The sequence below is a fragment of the Ammospiza caudacuta genome, chromosome 19, assembly GCF_027887145.1.
Source record: "Ammospiza caudacuta isolate bAmmCau1 chromosome 19, bAmmCau1.pri, whole genome shotgun sequence".
Taxonomy (NCBI): Eukaryota; Metazoa; Chordata; class Aves; order Passeriformes; family Passerellidae; genus Ammospiza; species Ammospiza caudacuta.
Window position 1 is genome coordinate 9,487,167 of NC_080611.1, and position 22,954 is coordinate 9,510,120.

At 43.2% G+C, this 22,954-nt stretch overlaps 1 protein-coding gene across 1 annotated transcript in view; it reads right to left on the reverse strand.

Moving 5' to 3' along the window:
* Positions 1-8,864, reverse strand: part of SMURF2 (SMAD specific E3 ubiquitin protein ligase 2) — a 60,518-nt gene extending 51,654 nt beyond the window's left edge. The window contains exon 1 of the mRNA XM_058817285.1: positions 8,756-8,864. Coding sequence (XP_058673268.1) covers positions 8,756-8,807 — 52 coding nt within the window. The 5' untranslated portion in view covers positions 8,808-8,864. The remainder of the gene's footprint in view (positions 1-8,755) is intronic.
* Positions 8,865-22,954: the final 14,090 nt, after the last annotated feature.

Sequence of the window (22,954 nt, forward strand, 5' to 3'; positions counted from 1 at the left end):
ATCACATATATACATTTGAAGACTGTTCACCAGCACCCTGTGCTTCACCAAGCATCCAGAATTGCTAGTCAGACATTTAGAAATGCCACATATACAACCCACTGGAAATTATGAAAGATGGCACAAAATTTTGTTACCATTCTTCACAAGCTTCAATTAGCAAAAACCTTCTGCAAAATCAGTATAAAGCATTTTAGAACTTTCTACTACAATTCCCTAAATAAAAGCCCTAGAAAATTTCTGCTTTTTCATGCATTATGCCCTTCTTTAAGTGTGGGCAATTTCTGTGCCATACACAGTGCACTCAGGCTTAAAGAAGGCATCATTTTTAATTAGTACTGCTGAGCAAGTGCTCTCCAGAAGATGTGAGGATGAGGTGCTTCACATCTATTTCAATGAGCAATGGGTATTTTGTTTCCTTTAAAATACATGTATTTGTATTATCAGGGTGAAGAGAAATGCTCAGTATCTTCAGATTTCCACACTGGCAGTGCAATCATTGAATCATTACAGCCTGGCTCAGAGCTCGACTCCTGTACATTTCTTTACATTTTAGCCCAAGCACAGGAACCCACATTTGTTTTCTGCTTCCACTATAAAGTGACACAAAACCTGGGAAACTCACAGTCCCTTCACACCCCTTTGTCACCTCTTGAACAACTGTACCCCACTCTGTCCTGTTTCACCTCCACAAATGACCCCTTCTGCCTCTGCATGGCACCACCTACACCAGCTCTATCCTTTGAAATTTCTTATATCATACCACCCTTTACAAATTAAGACAGAAGAACTTACTCTGCTGCTAAACAAAAGAGGACACCTAAATATTACTACAACTAAGCACAATGCTATTACTCATCTAGTCCTGCACAGTCTTCTATACAGAGCTATAAACTATTTTATAATCCACCAGGGAAAATAATTGGAAGAACTTCTTCTCTGAAAATAAATATTTATACATATTATAAATAAATAATTTCAGAAGAAGGTGAACATTTTCTGTTAAGAGTCAAATTGAAGGACTATTTGCCATAAGGATAGCCAAATGCTTGGTAAAATAAATGCCATGAATTTCTAATCCCAGGCAGTTAAGCATGAATGTAATTCTATGAATTTTATTCAGACATGTTTGGTTCCTTTGCACGCTTAAGGATTTTTATTTAAATTTTTTTTAACTAGCCATGTCCATAAACATCTAACCCAGCTACATCTTTCCTACCTCACCAGTAATAAAATTAATTTTTGTACATTTTACATTTTTTGCCTAAAAAATACCTGCATTTATTATTAGATTGCCTTTTATTAAGGTGAACAACAAATTACTAAGTACTCTCCATCTACTTTCCTCATGTACTACGATATGCACAAAGCAGGAGCTTTATCATACATAATTTTAGAAGTGTACAGCCCAGTCTTTGTCTGTATTAGAAAGAAATCTTTAGGTTGACCCAAGTTCAGAAAATGCCTCCAAATATTGCCAACACAGATTCCACCTCCAGTTAAATACAAGCACAACTGCATCTATAATTGAATTTATGTATGCATCTATATATAAACTCCAAATCAAATGGTTAGCATGTTAAATAGAAACATCATGACAGATATAATTAGTTATTACTCCATTTAACTCCATCAGTAATGTTAAAATCTGGGTCAAGGCAGAATGAAAATGCCACCAAGAGCCTGCTGGTCTGTGAACCTGCCTGGAGCCAGCACTCATTTACACATCAACCCACCACAGTCCTCTACAGCCAGAGAAACAAGGGGATGCCAAGAGATGGACATAATGTGGATATATTCCTCAGCTCACCCATCTGACAGCACAGGATGGAGCAGAGGGACATGTGCATCCCCAAAACTGGTGCTGTGGGTTGGAAAGCTTTGCTATGGCATTGTCACTGCTGTGTTTGTGGCAGGATGGCATCACACATGCTGATTTAAGCATCAGTGGCACAATGTGGGTACACAGTTTTACTGTGACCTGTACATTACACAGCCTGGACATTCTCAGCATATTTGAAACAACTCAAATGAATTGTTACAGAAAGGAAGCACTGAAGCTGTTCCACTGACAATCCCACAGCCATGGAGTGACTCTCCCTTTCTCCAAGAAAACAAGTCTTGTAACTTGGGTTAAATATGCACTGGCCAAGAGTCACTCCACAAAATCACCAACAGGATACAGCCACAGAAACTCACATACTGCTACTTTTTCTTTCACTTTCAGAATTTTGTAAATGTGAATAACACTTCATCAAAAGCAGTATGAGTTACTCATTTCTGGGGATATCAGCCCTCTGGTCTGATCTGCCTAAGCAATAGCAAGAAAAAGTATTTTGAAGTGGAAAAAAAGCAATTCCCAAGAGTCTGCAGGATGCTAAAGTACAGCTGATAGTGTGTTGTTGTTATCTTATTGTATTTCATATTTCTAGAGTCCCATACTCTTGTTACTTCAAGTCCATACCTTCTAGCTGGTTTTCTACCACGTAGCTCTTCTCTGCTGTGCAGTTCCTCATGGCTTCACAGGGGCTCCTCCTGGGCTCTCAACCCACCCCCTTTTATCCCAGTTATCTTTGCAAGCCACAGCTGCTGCCCAACTAAGGACTTCACAGCTGTGGCTCATTTGGAATAACTAGGACCCACTTATCCAACACACAGATTTTGTAGGGACTCTCACTACAACAGTGCACACAAATACGGCACATGAGCAATAACTGAACACAAATCACCCCAAGTGCACAGTCTCAGAAGGCCCAAAACAGAACCATCTTTGCTGTGGATTTAAACTCAAAAGAAACAATGTTCATGGGCAGAATGTCAAAAGATAGTGGATCTAAATCCCAGCTTTACTTGGTTTATCCTTTTTATGATCTTCAGCTTGTCTATTCTCTATCCTGTATCAGTCTCACCCTTAACCTCAGATGATAATGCTCAGCCAGTTTTGTCCTGAGCTTTGTTATCAACAAAGACTTCTTCCAAGTTACAAGCAATCTTATTTATGCTTTCACTGGAAGTACTCAAAGATGAAGTAGTAAGAAAAAATCAACAATTTGCTTCCTTGAATATATTACTGACAAACGTCCCTCAAGATCCTGATCCTGTTCCCCAAACAGGGATGTGCTTTGCTGACAGCAGGCACACACAGCAGCTCCAGCACTGAGGCGAATCCTCCCAGCTCTCAGGAGTCATGGGATGATCTCAGCCCTGCACGTGTGATGGGCATTTACATTTTATACATTAAAGCAGGCACACAACAGCCAGGGCAGGAATGCACTCGTGCCTCTCAGCCAAGTCAGAAGCCAGCTCACGTCACTGTTGTGAGGAGAGCAGGGAAGACACCCAAAGAAATCGTCCACCCTCTTCTAAAGGCTGCAAGGAAGGTCTGGCCCAGGGGTGAGATGTCATTCCAAGTAAGATGGCAAAGCAAGGAAGCACTTCAAAGGCCATGAGATAAACCAGAACAAAACACTAAAAGCTGTCTTCTTTCAGGGATCTACCCATTCACCTTAAAGACACAAAGACAAAATGTTTTCATCTGGGGCCTGATCAGATTTTTCATTGTGATTAACAAAGAAAACAGAAAATAATTTGTCACCACTAGATGAGATTCTCAGCTTTGTACAGCCACACAGACAGACATTACAGTACAGTGTAAACTCTTCAAACTTCACTGAAAACTAAAATTCTAAATATTACTTGCTAATATTCCACCCCCAGGATTACTTTTATTGTTTTTCCCGGTGATAGCTTTAATTTTTTTAAACATTACCATTAGGACTGCCTGCACATTTCCCATATGTCTCCTACACATGTAAATCCCTGCCAGCTTCTTTGTGATGCTGTGCTGATTGTACAGCCACAGGTGAATAGTGGGATTTTAACTGAATTGCAATCTTTTAACTGAACCCTCCCTGTAACTGTTTCCCTACTGCAATTTCCTCCCCCAAATCCCTTCTGATCTTTGTTTTCCTTGCCATGATACCCCATTATGTACTCTTGAACACAGACATATAATTTTATACCCAGATGAATAAAACTTTGTCGTACAAGCTGAATTCATAGAAACAAACAGCTGAAACTGCTCCATACAGCTGCTCAGTTGTTTATTACAATTCTTTGGCATCTGTATGATCCACAACTGATTTATATGTATATAAATATCTATAACTGTACACTGTGTATAGAAGAAAGGATATATTTACACACACACTTCATACTTTGATGAAAATACTGAGGGCCAAGCAGCCATCAGTCCCTGCACATCTGATCAGACACATGTCTATTGACTTTGTTATGACTGCACCAGCTTAATCCACCGACTATGTAATTTATTGATTGGGATTTCTTAATGACACATGGCTTACAAAAACCAGTACTTAAGTCAAATATACCCTCCATGAAGGAACCCCATTGTTTTATTGCTGACCAAAGCCTATCTAACTACAGGTTGCTGGTGGGAGAGGCAGCCCTGCCCTCTTTGCAGCTCCTTCTCTGTATCCCTCCTCTTCAATACAAAAACCATTTTTTTTCCTGGTAGGATTAGCTTTCAGCTTATCCCAGAGCTACACAGTTGCTGGAGTCAACACAAGGGAGGGCCCAGAAAGTGAAGCCAGGGACTACAAAGAGAAAAAAGAAAAGCACTCAGATTCTAAACTGACCTAAAATGGCACTACAATTTCAGTCAACTATGAAACCACTGCCTTGCTACATACAAATACAGGGAGCTCCTCTATCAATGCACTGATCAATGATAAAGTACAATACAAATATAGGGAGCTCAGATGTCCCACAGTGAAGCTCTCAAATCCATAAAGTACAGTCCTGCTTCCACCACCACTGCTGGAAAATTGAGGATTCAGGTAAAGCACTGTCTCAACTGGATTAATTTAAAACTTTGATTTATCCACTGCAAAAACCAGATGTGAACATTCCACATTATTTTACAAAGCTCAGGAATATTCTGGCTTTTTATAAATAAAGGATGTTTTGCAAGAAATATCATTAGCATTACAACCAGAGTTTCCATGGTCTGGTAAAACAGCAGCACTTTCTCCTCCAACACTGAAAGTTCCCAGTGCAGTCCCACCTTTGTACTGGGAGGGCTGAATGGACAGTAAAGCAGCAAGAGAGAAGAGAGAGGGGCAGCACATGAGATGCTGATCCATTTTCCACAACACAACACCCAGTGCTTTTATTTCTCTAATCAGCAAACCCTGCAGGAAAGCTGGAAGCAGTAAGAAGGAGGAAAAACAAATCCAACAACTCTTCAGGCCTACGTCTGATTCTGTACCAGCAAAACTCTTCCAGCTCATTCCAGTTTTACCATGGGATATTTATCACCACTTTTTCCAGCCCAGTGTAACTGGGTTTTGTGGCTATGGAAGTGTCCTTACTTGTTAATAATTCAGAGACAAACACTACCTGCAAAACATGAACTAAATAAACTTCTGCACTGAACCTTTATTCAAATGCTCACAGAGTTTTGAGGACTTCAAACTGATTTTGGAAAGTATCTCCTTGATAAAAACACCTTATAGGCTTCAGAGAGCTGTCATTGATCTCCTAAGTGAAAGCAGCCACATGTGGCTATTTTAACATTAGAAAATTCACATAGTAGGATATAAAATATTTACTGAAAACAATGGTAATTTCTCAGTTTTCTGAAGAATAAAAGATCAACACAATTCAACAATGGGGTGCACAAAATCAGCATGTTCTGACTGACAGTGTAGTGTATTTACAAATCCACACATTCAACACAACACTGAGAAAAATCACACTAGGAATGGAAGGGGATGATTGCACTTGCAGCTTTTGTAGAATTTTAATGTACTCAGGATAGGACCAGATCAAATGCTGGTAAATATGTGAGAGTCAAAGAAGCTTTCCTTACACTTCCTTGGACATTGTTATTACAAGCTGCTAAGATAAATTTTGCAGAAGACTAGTGCAATTCTAGACTTTAGCTAATTTAAATTACACTGCCTATATTTTAATCAGAAACAAGGATTTACACCTCCTGCTAGAAGCATCATCAGAAGCCATGACCCTCAGATTTTAACAATTATCCAGAGATTTTTTTTAAACCCAGGATTATGTGAACTGTATCAACATAGGTATCACTAAACACTCAAGTGATATTTGCAACAAACAGCCAAACCTTTGCAAAAGAATAACCTTTTGTAAGAAATGTATCACACAGATGCACTGTAAACTAAATAAAAACTTACTAGAAGTATGCCACCGCTGTGGCCTGTCTCTGTTGTGGAACCCAGACCTAAATAAACTGTTAAACACTTAGTGTAAAGGTATGCCAAACATTTCTCAGAACTTTCTTAAGGTCTCAACAAAGAGTCAACCTTTTTTGCAAAATGAGGCCTAGGTTAAATATTTTATTTGGCTCCTCAAGATGGACTGAGAAGTTGGGCACTAGCTCCAGATCAGTTCTTGGACTCACATCAAACATTACCCTGTCATTTATCCAGTCAGTCAAAACAATGTTTTCCATCTAAACCTTTAATGTTTATGTCCTGAAAAACTGCTAATTGAATCCAGTTCTTGAAATCCATTTTTTAATCTATACCATCTAATTTAGAGATACTGAACAGAAAAGATAAGCGTTGAACAATGATTGCAGAATTAATCCCATAAACATTCAAGCCAAACAGAAGACTGCTAGTTTCATAGAGCCAAAGAAAATTAAGATTAAATAGCATTTGTCAGTTTGAGAATAAACTTTTAAAAACACTGGATATACAGATTCTTTTAATTCCAAACAGTTTTAGAACTCAAGAGCCCTCCAACTGCTTTTCCAATCAAAAAGGGTAATCAAAACCACACAGATCACTTAAAACCATTCCTAGGCAAGAAATGACAACATGTCAGCTGAATTAATAAAATTCATTGTTTTCCTTAAACATGTAAAGCTTCCTTACAACAAATGACCCTACGTGAAACAGCTTCCCATTAGCTAAAGAGAAAATACCTCAAGCTGCTCAGCTGGAGACACAGGCCAACGTTTCCTATAAGCTTCCAATAACAGAACTGCTCCTCAGTGCCTGCCAGAGCTGCTAACCCTGGAACAGTCCTAAAAAGACAATTTTGCCTTCATCCCATGCTCTGCACATTCCCTTCCTAAAATACAAGATTCCAAGAACACCCAAAACCATTCCTTGGGGTTGTACCTGCTGCATTTGGGGGCTGGCCACAGTGAGTAAAAGCACAGCCTGCTTCTGGTCACAATCACACTCCCCTCAACACACCGAGATTGTCACAGACACAGTTTCCATATACGCTTAATCCTCAATAAAAATAAAATATGAAACGAATTCGAACACAAAACACAGAGGTGAGAAAGACAACTCTCCAGACAGTATTTTCCATGCTTTTAAATAAGGCTACAGACCATTTGTAATGTTTCAAAGATAAGCAAGTCTGAGCACTCACTGCTCAGGGAAAGAAAGTATTAAAGCAATAACCTGAGGAGAAAGCTACAAAACACTCGGTAAAAACAAGGCAGCACTGTTCCATGCAGCAGCAGCTATGCTCATTTTAGGAGTTTTATTTCCAAGTGCAATATAGAGACACTCACAAATCTCCATGTAAACTAGATTACAAATCTAGTCTGAGTAATTCCAAAGTAAAACATAAGCAGATACATTTTACTATTCCTGTGAAAATAACATACTTGGAAAAATCAGTATGAAAACACCTCTCTTTATTAGGCATTAAACTGGAGATATTGCTCACACACCTAAGGTAAATATAACAACTCTTAATATTTTAAAAAATATTTCTTTTGCAGGCTGCTTAGCTAGACTATATAAAGATGGATATTTACAGTGAAAATCTATACTCCTGTAATTGCTTACCTTCGTGTACTGATGCTTCAGGACACACAGTATCATTTATGTGCTGTAGAACTTAACAATACTTTGAAGAAAAGAGCTAGATCCAAGTGTCCTGAATTTTTTTAAAGAAAGCTCCAGCAGAATTTCTAGTATTTTTTCCTCTAAACCTGTTTATCTGGGATTTTATATGGAAAAGGGCATAATTTTAAGTATTTAAGACCAGATTCTTTTTCTTCCCAGCATGCAGGTGAACCGTTTTAATGGTATTTTAAAATACCAGAGGTCAAGTGGTCTGGAGGAGGGCAGGACAAGGCACTTCACCCAAGAACTGAACAATCATAGAAACACAGAATATGCTGAGTTGGAAGGGACCCACCAGGATGATCGGGTCCAGCTCCTGGCCCTGCACAGGACACCCCAAAATCCCTCCCTGTCCCTGAGAATGGGACCAAAGGCTCCCGGAGCCCTGCCAGCCTTGGGGCTCTGACCACTGCCCTGGGAGCCTCTCCAGTGCCCAACAGTCTTAGCTGAGGAAATCGCTTTAGAACCCCGACAAAACAACAACAATAAACAAACAAAGAGATCAAAACAAAGAGTGTGGCAGTTTCTTTCGAGTTTACACCGAGAAAACGAAAGGAAAATAAACGGCAAAGTTGGGGTGCGGTGGCTGAAGTTCGCCCAGGCGGCTGCGGGCCCCGGGCCGGGCGGGCGGCGGAGCCCGGACACGCCGAGCCGGGGCCGAGGGGAACCGAGCGGAGGAAAACCGAGTGCAGGGAAACCTCGTCCTCCCCTTCCCTGCGAGGCCTCAGGGGCCGCTTCGGCCCCAGGTTCAACCTCAACGACACCCGGAGGAGCCGCTCCCGCCCCCCGGCCGCGCTGGCCCCGCGCCCCCGGCCCAGCCTCACCTGTCAGCCGCAGCTTGACGGGCCCGTTCCGCCGGGCCCCCGGGTTGGACATGGCCTCGGCCGGGGCTCCCCCGCCGCTGCTCCGCCAAGGGCTCGGGGGAGGCGCGAATGGAGCCGAGCCGGGCGCTCAGGGCAGCGGCGGCCGCCGAAGGAGGAGGAGAAGGAGGAGAGGCCCGGATGTGCCCAGCGTCGCCATGAGCGGGGCCGGGGCCGCGGAGGAGGAGCGGAGCCTTCCCCGCTTCCCTCCGCTTCCCCGCCCCCGGGCCCGAGCACAACAAAGCCGGGACGGAGCCGCACGGACGGACGGGCTGGCGGCGAGCTCGGCTTCTCTGCTCTCCCTCCGTCCCTCCCTCCTGCCCCGGGGAGGCCCTGCCCGCCCTCCGCGCCCCGCCTCGGGTCAGCCTGGGGGGGGAACGGCGTCAGGTGGCGGCGGAGGCCGGGAGCTGCCGGCCAGGGAGGAATGGCCGTGTCCTGGGAGGGCTGGGGAAGGATGGGGGAATGGCCGTGTCTTGGGAGGGCTGGGGATGGGGAAGGATGGGAGGAATGGCCGTGTCCTGGGAGGGCTGGGGAAGGATGGAGGATTGGCCGTGTCCTGGGAAGGATTGGGGGAATGGCCGTGTCCTGAGGGGGCTGGGGGTCGGGAGGGATCGGGGGACTGGCCGTGTCCTGTGAAGGATGGGGGGAATGGCCGTGGCCTGGGAGAACTGGAGATGAGGAAGAATGTGGGTAATGGCCGTGTCTGAGGGGAAGTAGGGGACTGGGAAGGTTTGGGGGAACGGCTGTACCCTGTGAAGGATGGGGGGAATGGCCGTGTCCTGAGGAGAAGTGGAGATCGGGAAGAATGTGGGTAGTGGGTAATAGCCATGTCTGAGAGGGAGTAGGGGACTGGGAAGGATGTGGAGAATGGCTGTGGCCTGGGAGAGCTGGGGATCAGGAAAAATGTGGGTGAATGGCCAAGGTGGGGAGGAGAGGGTGGCAGAGAGGTTGTGTGGGGAGTTGGGACAGGAAAACCGAGGGTACAAATGGGAAAAGACATGGCAGGAGAATTCCGAGGCAGGCTGAAATGGGTGGTCCCACGCAGGAGTGCTGCTGATCCATGACAGTATTCTCCATGGCCGGGGTGTGACAGACCAGCCCTGGAAACTGTTAAACTTTGGACCAGTTTGGTTCTTATCTGCACTGTGTAGAAATCAGCAGTTGGCTTCTGTGAACTGCCATGCGCAGAATAATAATAATAATAAAAAGCCTTGCATCCATGCCATGTTGCCTAATTTAACTCCCACCCTGTGGGAAAGGTGACCTTTTCCAGAGTTTTCCCAGCTCTGCAACACACTTCCCATGAGGAGAGCTCCATCAAAGTCATGGGCAGCTTTCTGCAGGGCCAGAGGGGCCTCAAGGATGAGAAAAGCTCCCAGAAAAGCTACAAACATTTCCACAGTCAATGTTACTTTAGAAGTTTAAGCTTTAACATCACACACCTACTCTTACTAATACCCTACTGGTTTGGTCATGTCACTGCTCTGGCTTTTCCTGCTGAGGTAAGCTGTGAATTGTTATCATGTGGGCAGTCAGAGATGAGGATCCAGCCATGGATCCCCAGCCTGGGATGAGAAGATGACCTGTGCTTCACTGAGTTCTTCCTGTGGCTGCCACACAGCCCAGGAGGTTTCCTCTCTGCAGTTGCACAGAGCTGAGCTGTACCTGTGCCTTGAGTGGTCCCATCCTGACAGAGCTCAGAGCTTGGGCCTCGTTAATTCAAAACTGGGCGTGCAACTGATTTTTTTTTTTTTTTTTTCACTGAAGGCCTTGGAAGTGCAATGTGGTTCTCAAAGCTTTCCCTCCATAAAATGTGACCTCTCCTATGCTGTACATAGGGACTCACGTCCTGTTCCTCCCTAAGTACCTTAAGTGACATGTGGGGATTTCCAGTGCTTCCTGCAGTGGTGGCACTGCTGCTCCAGTGTCACTTCAGCAGGGAGCAGAGGAATCCTGGGATCCCTTCCTTGGCCAGGGCTGTGCCTGTGCCCTCTGCCATCAGCTGTTTATCACAAAACCAGCAAGTATTAGACACCAACCTCCTCCACAGCACAGCCAGAGCACAGGGGGAAGCATTGGTTCAGTGCTTCACCACTGGCTCAAAAGAGGAGAATTTGAAACAATTAAACTCTAAGCAGCATTTACTACAAAACATGGACAATATACCTATGGATTTATGGCTTTACATTGCACTGAAACAGTTAAGAAGTTACTTTGTAATGGTTATGTAAATTAACACACCCCAAAGACATTCCAGGTGTCCTGATTCTTGCATTAAAAAAAAAAAAAAAAAAAAAAGAAAAATCAGCATTTGTAATTGAAGGTCATACTATTAAAGTTTCAATCTGTTACAAATTCACATATCCTTTTCTCAATCCAAGTATATAAAGCAAATGGCTAATGGTTTGAAAATATTGCGACATTACCTGGCCATGAAAAGAAAAATATAAAGCTACTTTTCACATACTTAACATATTTCTAGATTTTTCCTAACATGATGATTATTCATTTCTGGGGTCTTGCAGTGCACTTTGGACCCAACATTCAATGATTCTGATATAATTTGACAAAAGTGCTTAATGTTGTATTAAACATAGAATTCTTTCTACATGAACTTTTTCTAATGGATAACTAGTGTGTCAGACATTAATTGAAATGCCAATATTTAAAAAAACCCTTTGGGATTAAATACAGTATTTCATTGTTCAGTAGTTATATGAACATTTTAATGCTTTCATTAAAAGTGTTTTTTAAAGGTCATGAAGCATACTTGGTTTCAAACTGCTTTTCAGAAAGGAACTTGCTGAACTATAAATTTTTCTAAGGTTTTTGGACATGCTGCTCACCTTTCAGTGAAAACACTGTGATATATTGCAAGTGTTAGAGCATTAACTGACAGTCTGTGCATTTGGGTCAGCATATAAAATGTGCTGCCTGCAGGATGGCTGCTACTGCTGTGCATTTTTCTTCAATATGTGCCATATTTGATTTTATTTACTTAATTTTTAAACAACCAACATGGCTTGAGCACTGTGACAAATCCATCCCAAATACATCAGTGACACGTGGGGCAGTCCTGCAGAGCAGGTGTGTATTTAACAGGGGGAGAAGAAGGGCTCCAGCTCCCACCAGCCTGGCAGGGCTGGGTCCCAGTCAGGTCAGGACCAGGTGCTCTTGTCCCTGAGGTGGAGAGAAGGACCTGGACCAGGCTGAGACACCCAGAGGCACCAGGTGCCAGCTGCTGCTGCCTCCCTCCTCTTTGTGCCAGGGCACAGGGCTGTGCCTTGGGTGTCCCACAGCTCTTTGTGTCCTGTCCTATCTCCCAGTTCTGTTGGGAAATGAGGATTTTCTCTCACTGTTCACTGAGCAGAGCTGCCAGGCAGGATTTCAGCTGAGCAGCTTCATGAGGGACCAGTGTCCCTTCATGAGGGACCATGAGAGATCTGCAGGCAGCAGAGCAAGGGAAGCCTGGCAGAGCACAGGAACTGCAGCAGTGCAGGGGACCAAAGGTGATGGCAGTCCCTGGTGGTTGAAAGTGCTGCTTTCCCAACCCAGGAATCCCACTGGAATGTTATGATCCAGAGGTTCTTGAGCCAGCACTATCCCCCAGACTCTCAAAATATTCTCAGATTAACAGAACCAATGTCTCGCTGATCCTGCTTTCACTTTCAGAAGCCAAGAGCTTGCAGCAAATTGTCTTTATGGAGCTCCATTTCAGGAGATTTCACTCTGGCAGGGCTGATCCTGTGAGAGAGACAAGCAAATATCACCAGAGCTGCTGCAGAGCAGGCTGGTGTCACTGAACAGCACATCCTTTCAGGATGAGGTAGCTGCTGGGATCCTCAGGGATGGGAGTGCCTTGCATCACCCTGCAGATCATTTTGGATGACAGCCTTGTTGGAATTGGGAATTCAATCCAGCTTCTTCAGGCAGAGCTTCTCAGCTGAGCCACCCTCTAAAGGAGCGGAGGAAAGTGTAGGGAAGGGGCAAGGTCAGGTATCTGTAGGGCACCAACAGGGTGAGGAATCCACAAGGAGAAATAGTAGTTGCTATCATTGTGATATCACATCAGTGGTATTGGTGTCATAGGAGTGAAACATTGAAGAAGTATTTAGAAACACAAAAATTTCATCTGTTCCACAACTACACAAAAAAGGGCTTTGATTTCTTGAATTTACCAAGAGGAAGAAGGAGAAGGTTTTGCTTTTCCAGGTAGTTCTCAAAGGATTTAGTGATTCTGGACTGCAGGAAATGTGTACAAACATCTTTAACCAACTAGTGTTCATTTTCAGAAGAGGATGGTTGTAGTTAATTTTTTAGAGGTGAGGTCCTCCCCATCTTTAGAAATGGAAGAGTATACTGGAAACTCATTCCTTGGCATGTGGAATGTGTTCAAAGCAAATCAACATTTAAGAATTACATTCCATTTCTTTCTGTATATAGGTTTAATCACAGCACATTCCTTCAGCAGTAATGAGAGCTGGCTGGTATTACATCACATTCTTCCCCAGTTTCTGTAAAGGTACCAAGAAAGCAAGAGAACTCTGCCCCTATTATTATGATTTTGTAAGTTAATTAAAAGGTTAAAACTATTTTCCTGAGACAATAAAGAAAATTAAATTATCTGGATTGTATTTACTTCTACTAGCCATCATTTACTGAATTTCCCAGAGCCTGACATGGGTGACATTATAGACACCAGCCCTGGAGATCATGGAGTTAAAGATGAGCTGATCAGCAGAGAATTACACCTTCATTTCTTCTTTCTCTATGATGTATTTCCATTGTATGTATAAATGATAATGTAAATGCCTATTTTGCCACCTAATGGTGTAGTTCTGAGAAATAAAGTACTATAGCAGATTACATCTAGGCAACCCTAAAAATTTTTAATTGATCAGGTTTCATTTCATCTAGAAAGATACATTTGAAATATTTATGAAAGTCTGTTCCCTTTCTTATCACATCAGTATTTTTCTTTTTTTGGTAAAGTTCTGTTAATCTGGCCCAAAAAAAATAGAAGAATGAAATTGTGAAGAATGATGAATGTTTCTACCAGCAGCTTTCTCTGCCTCTTTGTTAATTTACCTGGTTAACTCATACCCTTTCAAAGCATTCATCAACACCTTTTCTTGCAAAGGGCATTGTTCTCCTTGTCTGCCTCTTTGGCTCAGGTTTTTCTTCTAAACCCTCCCTAAGCCAATCATAACTCCTTACTGTAGCTAAAGTACTTCCTGAATTCATTGCAGATCCATCACATTTTTGTCCTGTTCCTGAATGGAATTCTGTCCTCCCTGAAGCTTTGTTACCTTCCCTGCTGCTCTTCTGTGCTAAAAGAAGCAAACCCTACTGCAGTCATGTATAAAATGCTTCTGTATTTCAGGAATCAAGATAAGGAACAGAAAATTTCACCTTGTACAAGATTCCTTTTTTCCCTTTGCAGGTTATGAAAATTGTCAGACTGGAGGATTATTTGTGTTGCTGCTGAATGGAACAAACTACATGAAAGCATTGAGATGCACATGCTTAAATATCTGCTTTTACTCTGTTGCTGCTCAGAGACAAAGAGAGTTAACCCAGCAGAGGAGGACAAACCTATCAGAGCTCTGGGATGAAGAAACATGTCTAGACAGGGGCTCTGGTTCTCACTAAGGCTCCCTTTGGCATGCAGAGACAATGTTTATGCAAGAGGTCAAGAATCAATCCATTTCTCAAGCTGGAGCTGGAGATGAAGCTTTTCAGGAGAAGAAACTAGGAAGGAAATCTCCACCCATGTGCTGGCTCCTGCAAAAGGGGACAGCAGCTTGGAGCAGAGACACTGTGGCCCTCTGAGACAGGATGTGTCTTGGGGAAATGATGTGTCTCTGAAGGGAAATGACTGCAGCTGTGGCCACAAAAAAAAAAATGCATGAGCTTCCATATCACAGGATTTTCCAGTGGTTAGTCACTAAGATAACTTCTAAGTCCATCCATCCAGAACAGATTAGTAACTGATGCACAGATATTCCATGCAGTTCTCTAGCCATGTTATTTCCTCATCATGTCCTGCAGGACAGCCCCATCCTAATGTGACTTTAGCAGAAGGAGAAAAGGGAGATTTTAGAGACAGGCTTTGAACATGGAATAAATAGATGTGTTGTGTTTTATTACTAGACAGGGGTTGAAATCTAATTTCTGAGAGGGTTAAATCTGTTGTGAAAAACCATGTCCTGCCTGGGCAGATGGTTGGAGGTGACACCCATGTGCCAGCCCAGCCCCTTGTGTAGCTCATGTCACCCCTGTTCTGTGCTGCAGGATGTGTCTCACAGCCCAGAATCTACTGACAGGTGCTGCACAGCATTTTAAGAGCCCAGCACACAGGACAGAGCCCAGCTTCAGTCTTCAAGCACAGTGATGCGTCTTAGGCTTAAAATACATTCCCTGACTTGTCTTGATTCAAAATCAATGGGACTCCTGACTTGCAGTACAAAATCAGCCTCCAAAATCTTGGGCCAAAAAAATCTCTGTCTGAAGAATATTTCTTTTATTCTTCCATGATTTCTGCTTCTTTATCCATAGGACACTATCAATAATACAATTTCTTTTCTAGACTCTTGGACAATTGGCTTTGTCAAGTGCTCTGAGAAGTATGTGCTAAATATTCCAACTGAAATGAGGGAGCTTTCCTGAAAAACCACACGTTCCCTTGTGCAACTGCTCTGTGCAACTTTCTTGTGTTGTGAATGAAGCAAGTGTACAATCTCATCTTTAGATTTCCTTGCCTGATACAAAGCAGGTTCCTAGAAGACCTTACAGAAGAAGACAGTCCTCTCTTAGTGAATGCATCAAGAACTTAATTTACTGCTGGGCCACAACATCTGTCTGCAGATAGGGTCTGATTCAACTTGACACCGTGTGTATTGTCCCAGAGCTCAGACAAATGAGGTGTTTTGACGAAGAATCTCAGCCCAAGTAAGTATTTAAAGAGTTGACTTACAGCACTGTTTTAAACCAGCCACATTATTTAGCCACTAAAGGAATATCAAACCTTCTCCAATCTTCCTTATTCCCAGCATCAATTTGAAGTAATTATTTTGTCATCTGCAAAAGGTGAGCTGTAAAATCTCCTGTATTGCAAATCTGTGAGTTTTAATTATGGTGGTGCTGCTGAGGGCAGGGTGCCACTGCTGGGATGCCAGGGGCTGACTCAGCCCTGCTGCTGTAAACTCACCCTCAGCCCCTGGTGATGAGCAGTGAGGCACTGGCAGGTGATTGCCCTGTTAAATCAGCCCTGCTCTGCCCAGCAACACCCCGCTGGCACCACAAGCTCTGCTTAATGCTGTGGAAGAGGTAACAGCTGTGATACAGCTTCCATGCAGCCATGGCAAGCAGAGAAGATTTCCTGGCTCTCCAAAAGCCCTGGAACATTGTCTGATAAGCCTTGATAATTTGGCATAATTACCCAATTCTCTCTGGCCATCATGACTTATCCAAAAATCCAGAGATGAATGTTCCAAGCTGTACAGAATTCCACATGTCAGGGCTTATGATGAGGTTTAAGAGGAGCAATTTATCCCATTCTGACCTGTTGCAGGGACTGTGGCTGTTAGGGACAAATTCAGCCACAGATGGACAAGAGGCTGGCAGCAGAGTCCTCTCATGTTGGCAGGGGCAGTGTAACCACCTATAACAGCCCCCACCTCATAGTTCTGATTCTCTCTGTTTCTTCAAGCAAGTGGAAGTTTTTCTATGTGTGTCACTCAAGTTACTTCCAAGTATTTCCATTCAAGAGAAAAGATTAATTCCAGGAAATGTATCAAGTTCTAACAATGTTGTCTAGTCCTACAGGTAGTTGAATGTGCAAGGTTCAAACCCAAAAATAGCTCACAAAGCCCTAACCCCATGGGATGATTATTTTCTGCCACGGGGAAGCAGGCACTAAGAGTCAGATGAGCTGTGCAAACCACATCTACTCACAGTTCTGGGAATTGCTGAAAGGAGCTCAGGCTGTCCAGCTTTGGAAACTTCTTACATGAAGTCTGGAGACATTTGTAAACATGCTGTATGAAAACTAAATCCATAAATAAGCTCAGTCATGACACAAAAGCATTTGCAGGTTCAATAAGCTCAACAATCCCTCTTTTTTAAAAATAAATCTTATTCCTAAAACCTTCTGAACTGCAGAAATACCTAACCTATCCACAGGCTGTACTGGTTTCTTTTGTGCTTCCTTTTAACAAAATCACCCACAAGTCCACTGTGAAATCAATTTGAGAGTATTTAAGATAAAGTTATCTCTAAAAATACCTCTAAAATATTTCATTTTAAAAGCTACAAAGCAAGGTTTTATACCAGATAAGAACAGCACTGATATTTAAGTAGGTTAGTGGGTCTAGTGAAGTGCTAAAAGTAACCTAAAGCAAAATCTGTCACCATGTATCTTGATCATTCCTTTATTCCACTCTTGAAACCCTTTAAAATAGAACTGGAGGAAAGGTAATTTTCTCCTTTTCTTTTTATCATTAATATTCAGGGACAACATGTCTAATTAGGCAACGTGTCTAATGAAAGATGGGAGGGCTTGGCTCTTCAGTCAGATATAATCACCCTGCAAGGAGGCACATCCAGCCCCTCTGTGCACATGTTCTCATTCCCTGACTGCAAAATTCAGGCTTTTTGGGGCAAATGTCACCTCTCATTTGTCCTGCAAAGCACTGCACAGTTTGGTTACAAGTTTAACAAACCCTTGGATTATGTTGCTAGAAAGACATTATGTTCCAATTTGGGTCTAATGCAGTGGGCTGGCTATGAAGAAGTAAGCTTACCCTTCAGTTAAAGTGGTTTCTGTTGGGGTTTTTTATGTCATGTTTATTCCTGGGTTCCTTTTTTCTGTTTGTAACTACAGCACACTGAATTGTGTTGACAGCTGCAAATCCAGTTTGCAATACAGCAGATCAGATTTTGTGTCCTGCAGCAGGGCAGGATATCTGCATGAGCTCTTGGTTGTAGTGAACAGAAAAGTTTTTAAAGACAGTTTGGAAAAAGCTGCAGGAGTGGGCTACTGTGATTTTTTAAAGTAATTTCTAAGATCATTTGCTATTAAAATTGGATTTATTAAAAATTATTAGGTCCCATTGCCAGTCTCCCTCAATCCCCTCTGTTTTGCCTTTCTGAGTTAGTTTACATCTTGCAGAGTTGTTCCACTCCCCCTATGCTTACATTTTCCTTCCCTAATCCCTGTCTGGCCCCAGACTGCAGGTGTTGATATACACTTCAGTACAGATGGGGTAATAGCTCCAGTTTAAGGAGCTACATAAACCAGTATTTGTACACAGATGAAAAATTCCTGCTCCATTCAAGTCAGGTTTGCAAAGCAGTTCTTCAGAAGTGGAATGTGGCTGTCCTGCCTGTCCCATCCCCCTGCCCTTGTTTCCCCAGATTGGTCATGTTCTCTCTCTTATATGTTATATGAACTGCAGCAATTGGGTTTTTTTAGCCATTAGGGGAAAGGAAATGACATATGGAGAGAATTCAAGTCCCTCCTCATTCCTAGAGAGTCTCTCCAGAAATTCAGTGTGCTGAGCTCCATCCAAGTGTTGTTTCCTGCTCAGAATTGGGAAGGGGATTGGAGGTGGGAGGAGAAATGGATACGTAACATTAAATTGCTGCTTCTGATTAACAGCACATTCTGCACACAATTTCACAGCATTGCTTTGAACAGAACTGAGCCTCTGCAGCCCAAATATGTGGAGCAATCCACTGATGAAAGAGCTATTTTTACATCTGTTTCATATAGTGGGTAAAAATGAAGTGATTGGGATGGTGGAAATGTGCTTTGGAGATTACTGAGGATTTTCTGATAACTTTGTACCTCCAATCTTCCATATGCCCACAGAGCATTATTAATACTCCTGGTGGCACAGCTATTTTACCACTGTGAAGCTGCACACAAAGCAATGTGTTACAGAGAAAAAATTAGGCAGCTTTCCACTATTTTATATATATTAATATAGAAATGTGTGTAGGACCCCATGATTTCTATATATGTTGAAAAAAAAGACCTTCAAAAGATGACCCCATGATTTTCATTCCACATTGCAATGCAAATTGAGAAAGATATGAAATAAAGGAGAACGATTCCTCATTACAAGCTCAACAAAAGAGGCAGTGTAGTTGTGATCCAAACTCCCCCACAGTGAAGTCAGTGCCATTGATTTTGCTTCCAGTGTGTCAGTCAATTGAAACTCTGTTCCTGGTACATGATTTACACATCACTTCTGGAGCAGGCCCATTGTTTTATTCAAATGATCAGCACAACACTTTAACGTGGTCAAGCAAGTTGTGCTTGGTAAGAACTAACAGGATTTTTCTCCATCCTGCTTTATTTTTTCTCTCCCCTCCTGGTCCCTTTAAATCCCAATGTCACTTCCCTCCCACTGATGGCACTCCCAGGGCAGTGGGTGAGCTGCAGCCTGCAGAGAGGCCATGGCTGTTCCATGAAATCTCCTGAAAACTCCTGAAGTCTCCTGGCTGCTGTGGAAGAGCGTCCGTTTCCTGGAGCCAGAGTGAGGCAGCCAGAGCTCTGCATCAGGAGCAGGACTGCAATCCAGTGACCCTTCATCCATAGGAAGTGCTACAAAACTCACAGCAAATCCATTCTCCCTCAGCTGTCCACAGGCTGAGTTTCTGCCCTCCTCATGTCAGTGCCATTGCCTGGATCAGTGAGCAGAAAGTGCTCTACAAACACAAGGGACAGCTCTACACATTCAGAGCAGGAATCCTCTTGAGAATGGATTTTCCTGAAATTTCCAGTTTCAGGGAGTGCACCCCTCCCACCCTAATTCCCTCTTAGCCTTTTTTCCTAATGTTCCTCTGAAGGCCAAAGGGTTAATGTGCTTCCTGTGAGGTTTTAAGTGAAAGTAGTAACATTTTCCTCTTTGGGTCAAATATAACTAAACACAATTAACCTTCATTAATTACTTCTGTTTTGACTAACAGTGCCTCTTCCCGAATTTACACACTTCCCAAAGTTTAGATCTGTACTTAAATCTGCATCATACCTTATCAAAACAGAGCTTCCATACTCCTGGGATAATCCCATATTCAGCAAAAGGATAACAGTGACCAGAGGTGCCATGGGTTAACTGCAGGGCCATCAGGATTCCCAGGCTCCAGGTGAGTTCTGCCAGCAGCTTTCTGAATGGCTGTGGATAACTTTCTTGTGTCTCAATTTGCTCTGCTGTAAAATTGATTTAGAAACAGAAGAGATCTGTGAAATATTGTTGGGTAGTGAATTCCTTTTCCTGCAGAACCACAGCTGCTTCTTGCTGCTGATACACCACTGTGGTTCTGTGCAATTTAAATCATTCTGGATAGAGTAGCAGGAAGCAGCTTTGCTTAAGAGAATAGTTCAGTCTAATTCACAGGAAAAGAAAAAATAGATTTCTACTGATTTAACCATTCCTAACTTTCCCACAGTTTAAGCTGCTTTTCCTGCAGGGGAAAGTGAACAGAACTGCATGCCTGCAAAGTCCCAGCTCTCCTTGCAGAGCCTGGCACCTTGGGGAACAGCAATTGGAACAATCAGCCAGGCAGCATCTGCTGCCATCAGAACTTCAGAGGCAGTTACGTTTGCTGAGATCTCAGACTGCAATCTTGCCATCACTCCACAGATAAAACAGCATTAGCAACAACTGCATTCCAAGCCAGTTGATGTCAGCAGGGGTCTGTTATTGTTGCTCTCAGCACAGAGGAGTTGGCAGACTGACACACAGGCCACCAGACATTGATTCCAGCCCTTGTCCTGAATGAGGCATTTGACACATAAAGAAGACAAGCTCTTAAATCTGACTGGGCCATGCACTAACCCCCCCCCCCAAAAAAAACCCAAACCCAACAAACTTAAAAAACAGGGGTAATAACAATTCTCCTCTTCTTTTTTGCTCCTACCACTTTTTTGAAGCTAGAGACGTATCCTCATGGGTGACTGTGATCCTAACCTCAGAAATAGTTTGCATTTTCTTAGAATAAGGAGTGACTCACCCCAGTCACTTACTCATAATCATTGTAGATTGTTTGTGGTAATACATGCTGCCAACAGGCCTCACTGGTGGATAGGCTGAACACATTTTTCTTGGATAAAAACAGTCTCTGGCCCCAGAAAGTTAATAATTAAGCCACTGATCTGTCAGGCATCTTAAGATCTTGCAGTGTTCTATTATTAACTCAATATATTGGATAAATCTGAAACAAGTAATTCAGAAAAAAAGAAACCGAGAGAACACTATTGAACGGTGTTCTGCATTTACTATACAGAGACACAAAAGCCAAATTACTTGCTTTGCAAATGCTAGAGAGCAATTAAAGGAGTTGTGTTGTGACTTAACAGTGCTTTGATTTTAAAGGGGTTTTTAAAAGGTTGTATCTTTAGCCAGGTTAAATACCGAATATGACACTTGTGAGTTAGCACAGGGATGCTCTGTGTAACCCCACGGAGCGCCCCGGAGCCGGAGCTCGGAGGATTTTACTGGGAAATGGAGCAGATCCCACCTGAGCGCCCCGCCGGGACCATCCCGCCTCGGGCAGCGCCCCCTGGCGGCCCCGCAGCGCCACAAACCCGCGGGTGCTCGGGCTCTGCCCCTGCGAACCCCCGACAAAAATCCGGGGAGGGAATGATTCCTTCATTAACGCTGGCTTTGCATCATTGCTTTCACAGAGCTTTGTCACAGACGTGTTCTATGAAAATCCTTTCCTTAGGATTTATTCTCCTGAGAAGCTGAGAGGCCTCAGGAATAAAATATAAACAATGGTTATCTGGTGCTGTGGAATGCAACAGGTGCATTAATGGCCAATAACAGTCCAGCTGTCCGGACTGTCTCGGTCACAAACCTTTGTTATAATTCTTTTTCTATTCTTAACTAGCCTTCTGATGAAATCCTTTCTTCTATTCTTTTAGTATAGTTTTAATATAATATATATCATAAAATAATAAATCAGCCTTCTGAAACATGGAGTCAGATCCTCATCTCTTCCCTGGTCCTGGGAGCCCTGCAAACACCACCACAAAGGTCAATTCTTTCAGTCTCTACAATCACATAGAAAATCATGATTTTCTAACTGATGCTTTTAGGTCAAGGGTGGATGTTTGACAACAAAGGACACAGGAGGTCTCACTGCAGGTGCATCAATGCCCTGGTTGGTTGCTTTTCCCCCCAGAGGAGTAAAGCTCCAGCATTGCAAGGCTGGTGCTTTCCCCTGTGCAGCACCTGACTCTGGTCCCAGGGGTGCTGTGCTGTGGGACCTGTGGTGGCACTGTCCTCCATGGGCCCTGGGTGCCACCTGCAGCCTCAGCCTCCTGTCCAGGGGCAGGCAGGGCTGGAACAGAGCACAGGCACAGCTCAGCCCCTTTCGAGACACCACAGAAAGGTTCAGTACCTGCTACAGCTTTTTTGGAGTTAAAGAAAACAGTTAAGGTGGTGCAGGCCAAAGTATGAAGGTCATGATGAATCAGTTCAGGATGGTGTGGCTTTTACAAGCCTTTGTGACAGGTAGAATCTGTGAGCCCTGCTGGTGCATCAGTGACAGCAATGTGTCACCAGGGCCACGTTCTGAGCTGGATGCAGGAACTCCCACAGCTCCACTGGCCCAGCAGGACAATCATTATGGCAGTGACTCACAGATTGCTCTGCACAACACACTGTTGTTGCTAATGAGATGTATAGGACTGTACACAGAGACAAATTATCTGCTGCCCTTTGTAACTTCATCACAATCCAGCAATAGCCAAGCTCCAGAGAGGTCCCAGGGATGGATGTCAGCATCAGCCTCAGTCAGGGAAGGAACCATCTGCCAGCAAGTGTGGGACAGGGAGCAGCAGACCTGCCCCACACCAATGAAAGCAGGAGTGACATCATCTACATTAGCAAGAACACACTTAAAGAGATCTTTGTTGGCAGTACACAGGAGTGAATTCTTCATGAAGCACACCTGATCTTCATGGATTGCCAAAGAGTTACACCCAAATCCACTTTTCTACACCTCTGCACTTCAAAATAAACTTGGAAGGATACAAAAGGTGACTAATACAGGAGACAATACCAGATTCTATCAGGTTCACCTAGCAGAATAAAGGGCTTTTTTTGTTGTTTTTGTTTTGTATTTGAGTTTTTTATTCCCCTCCATCCA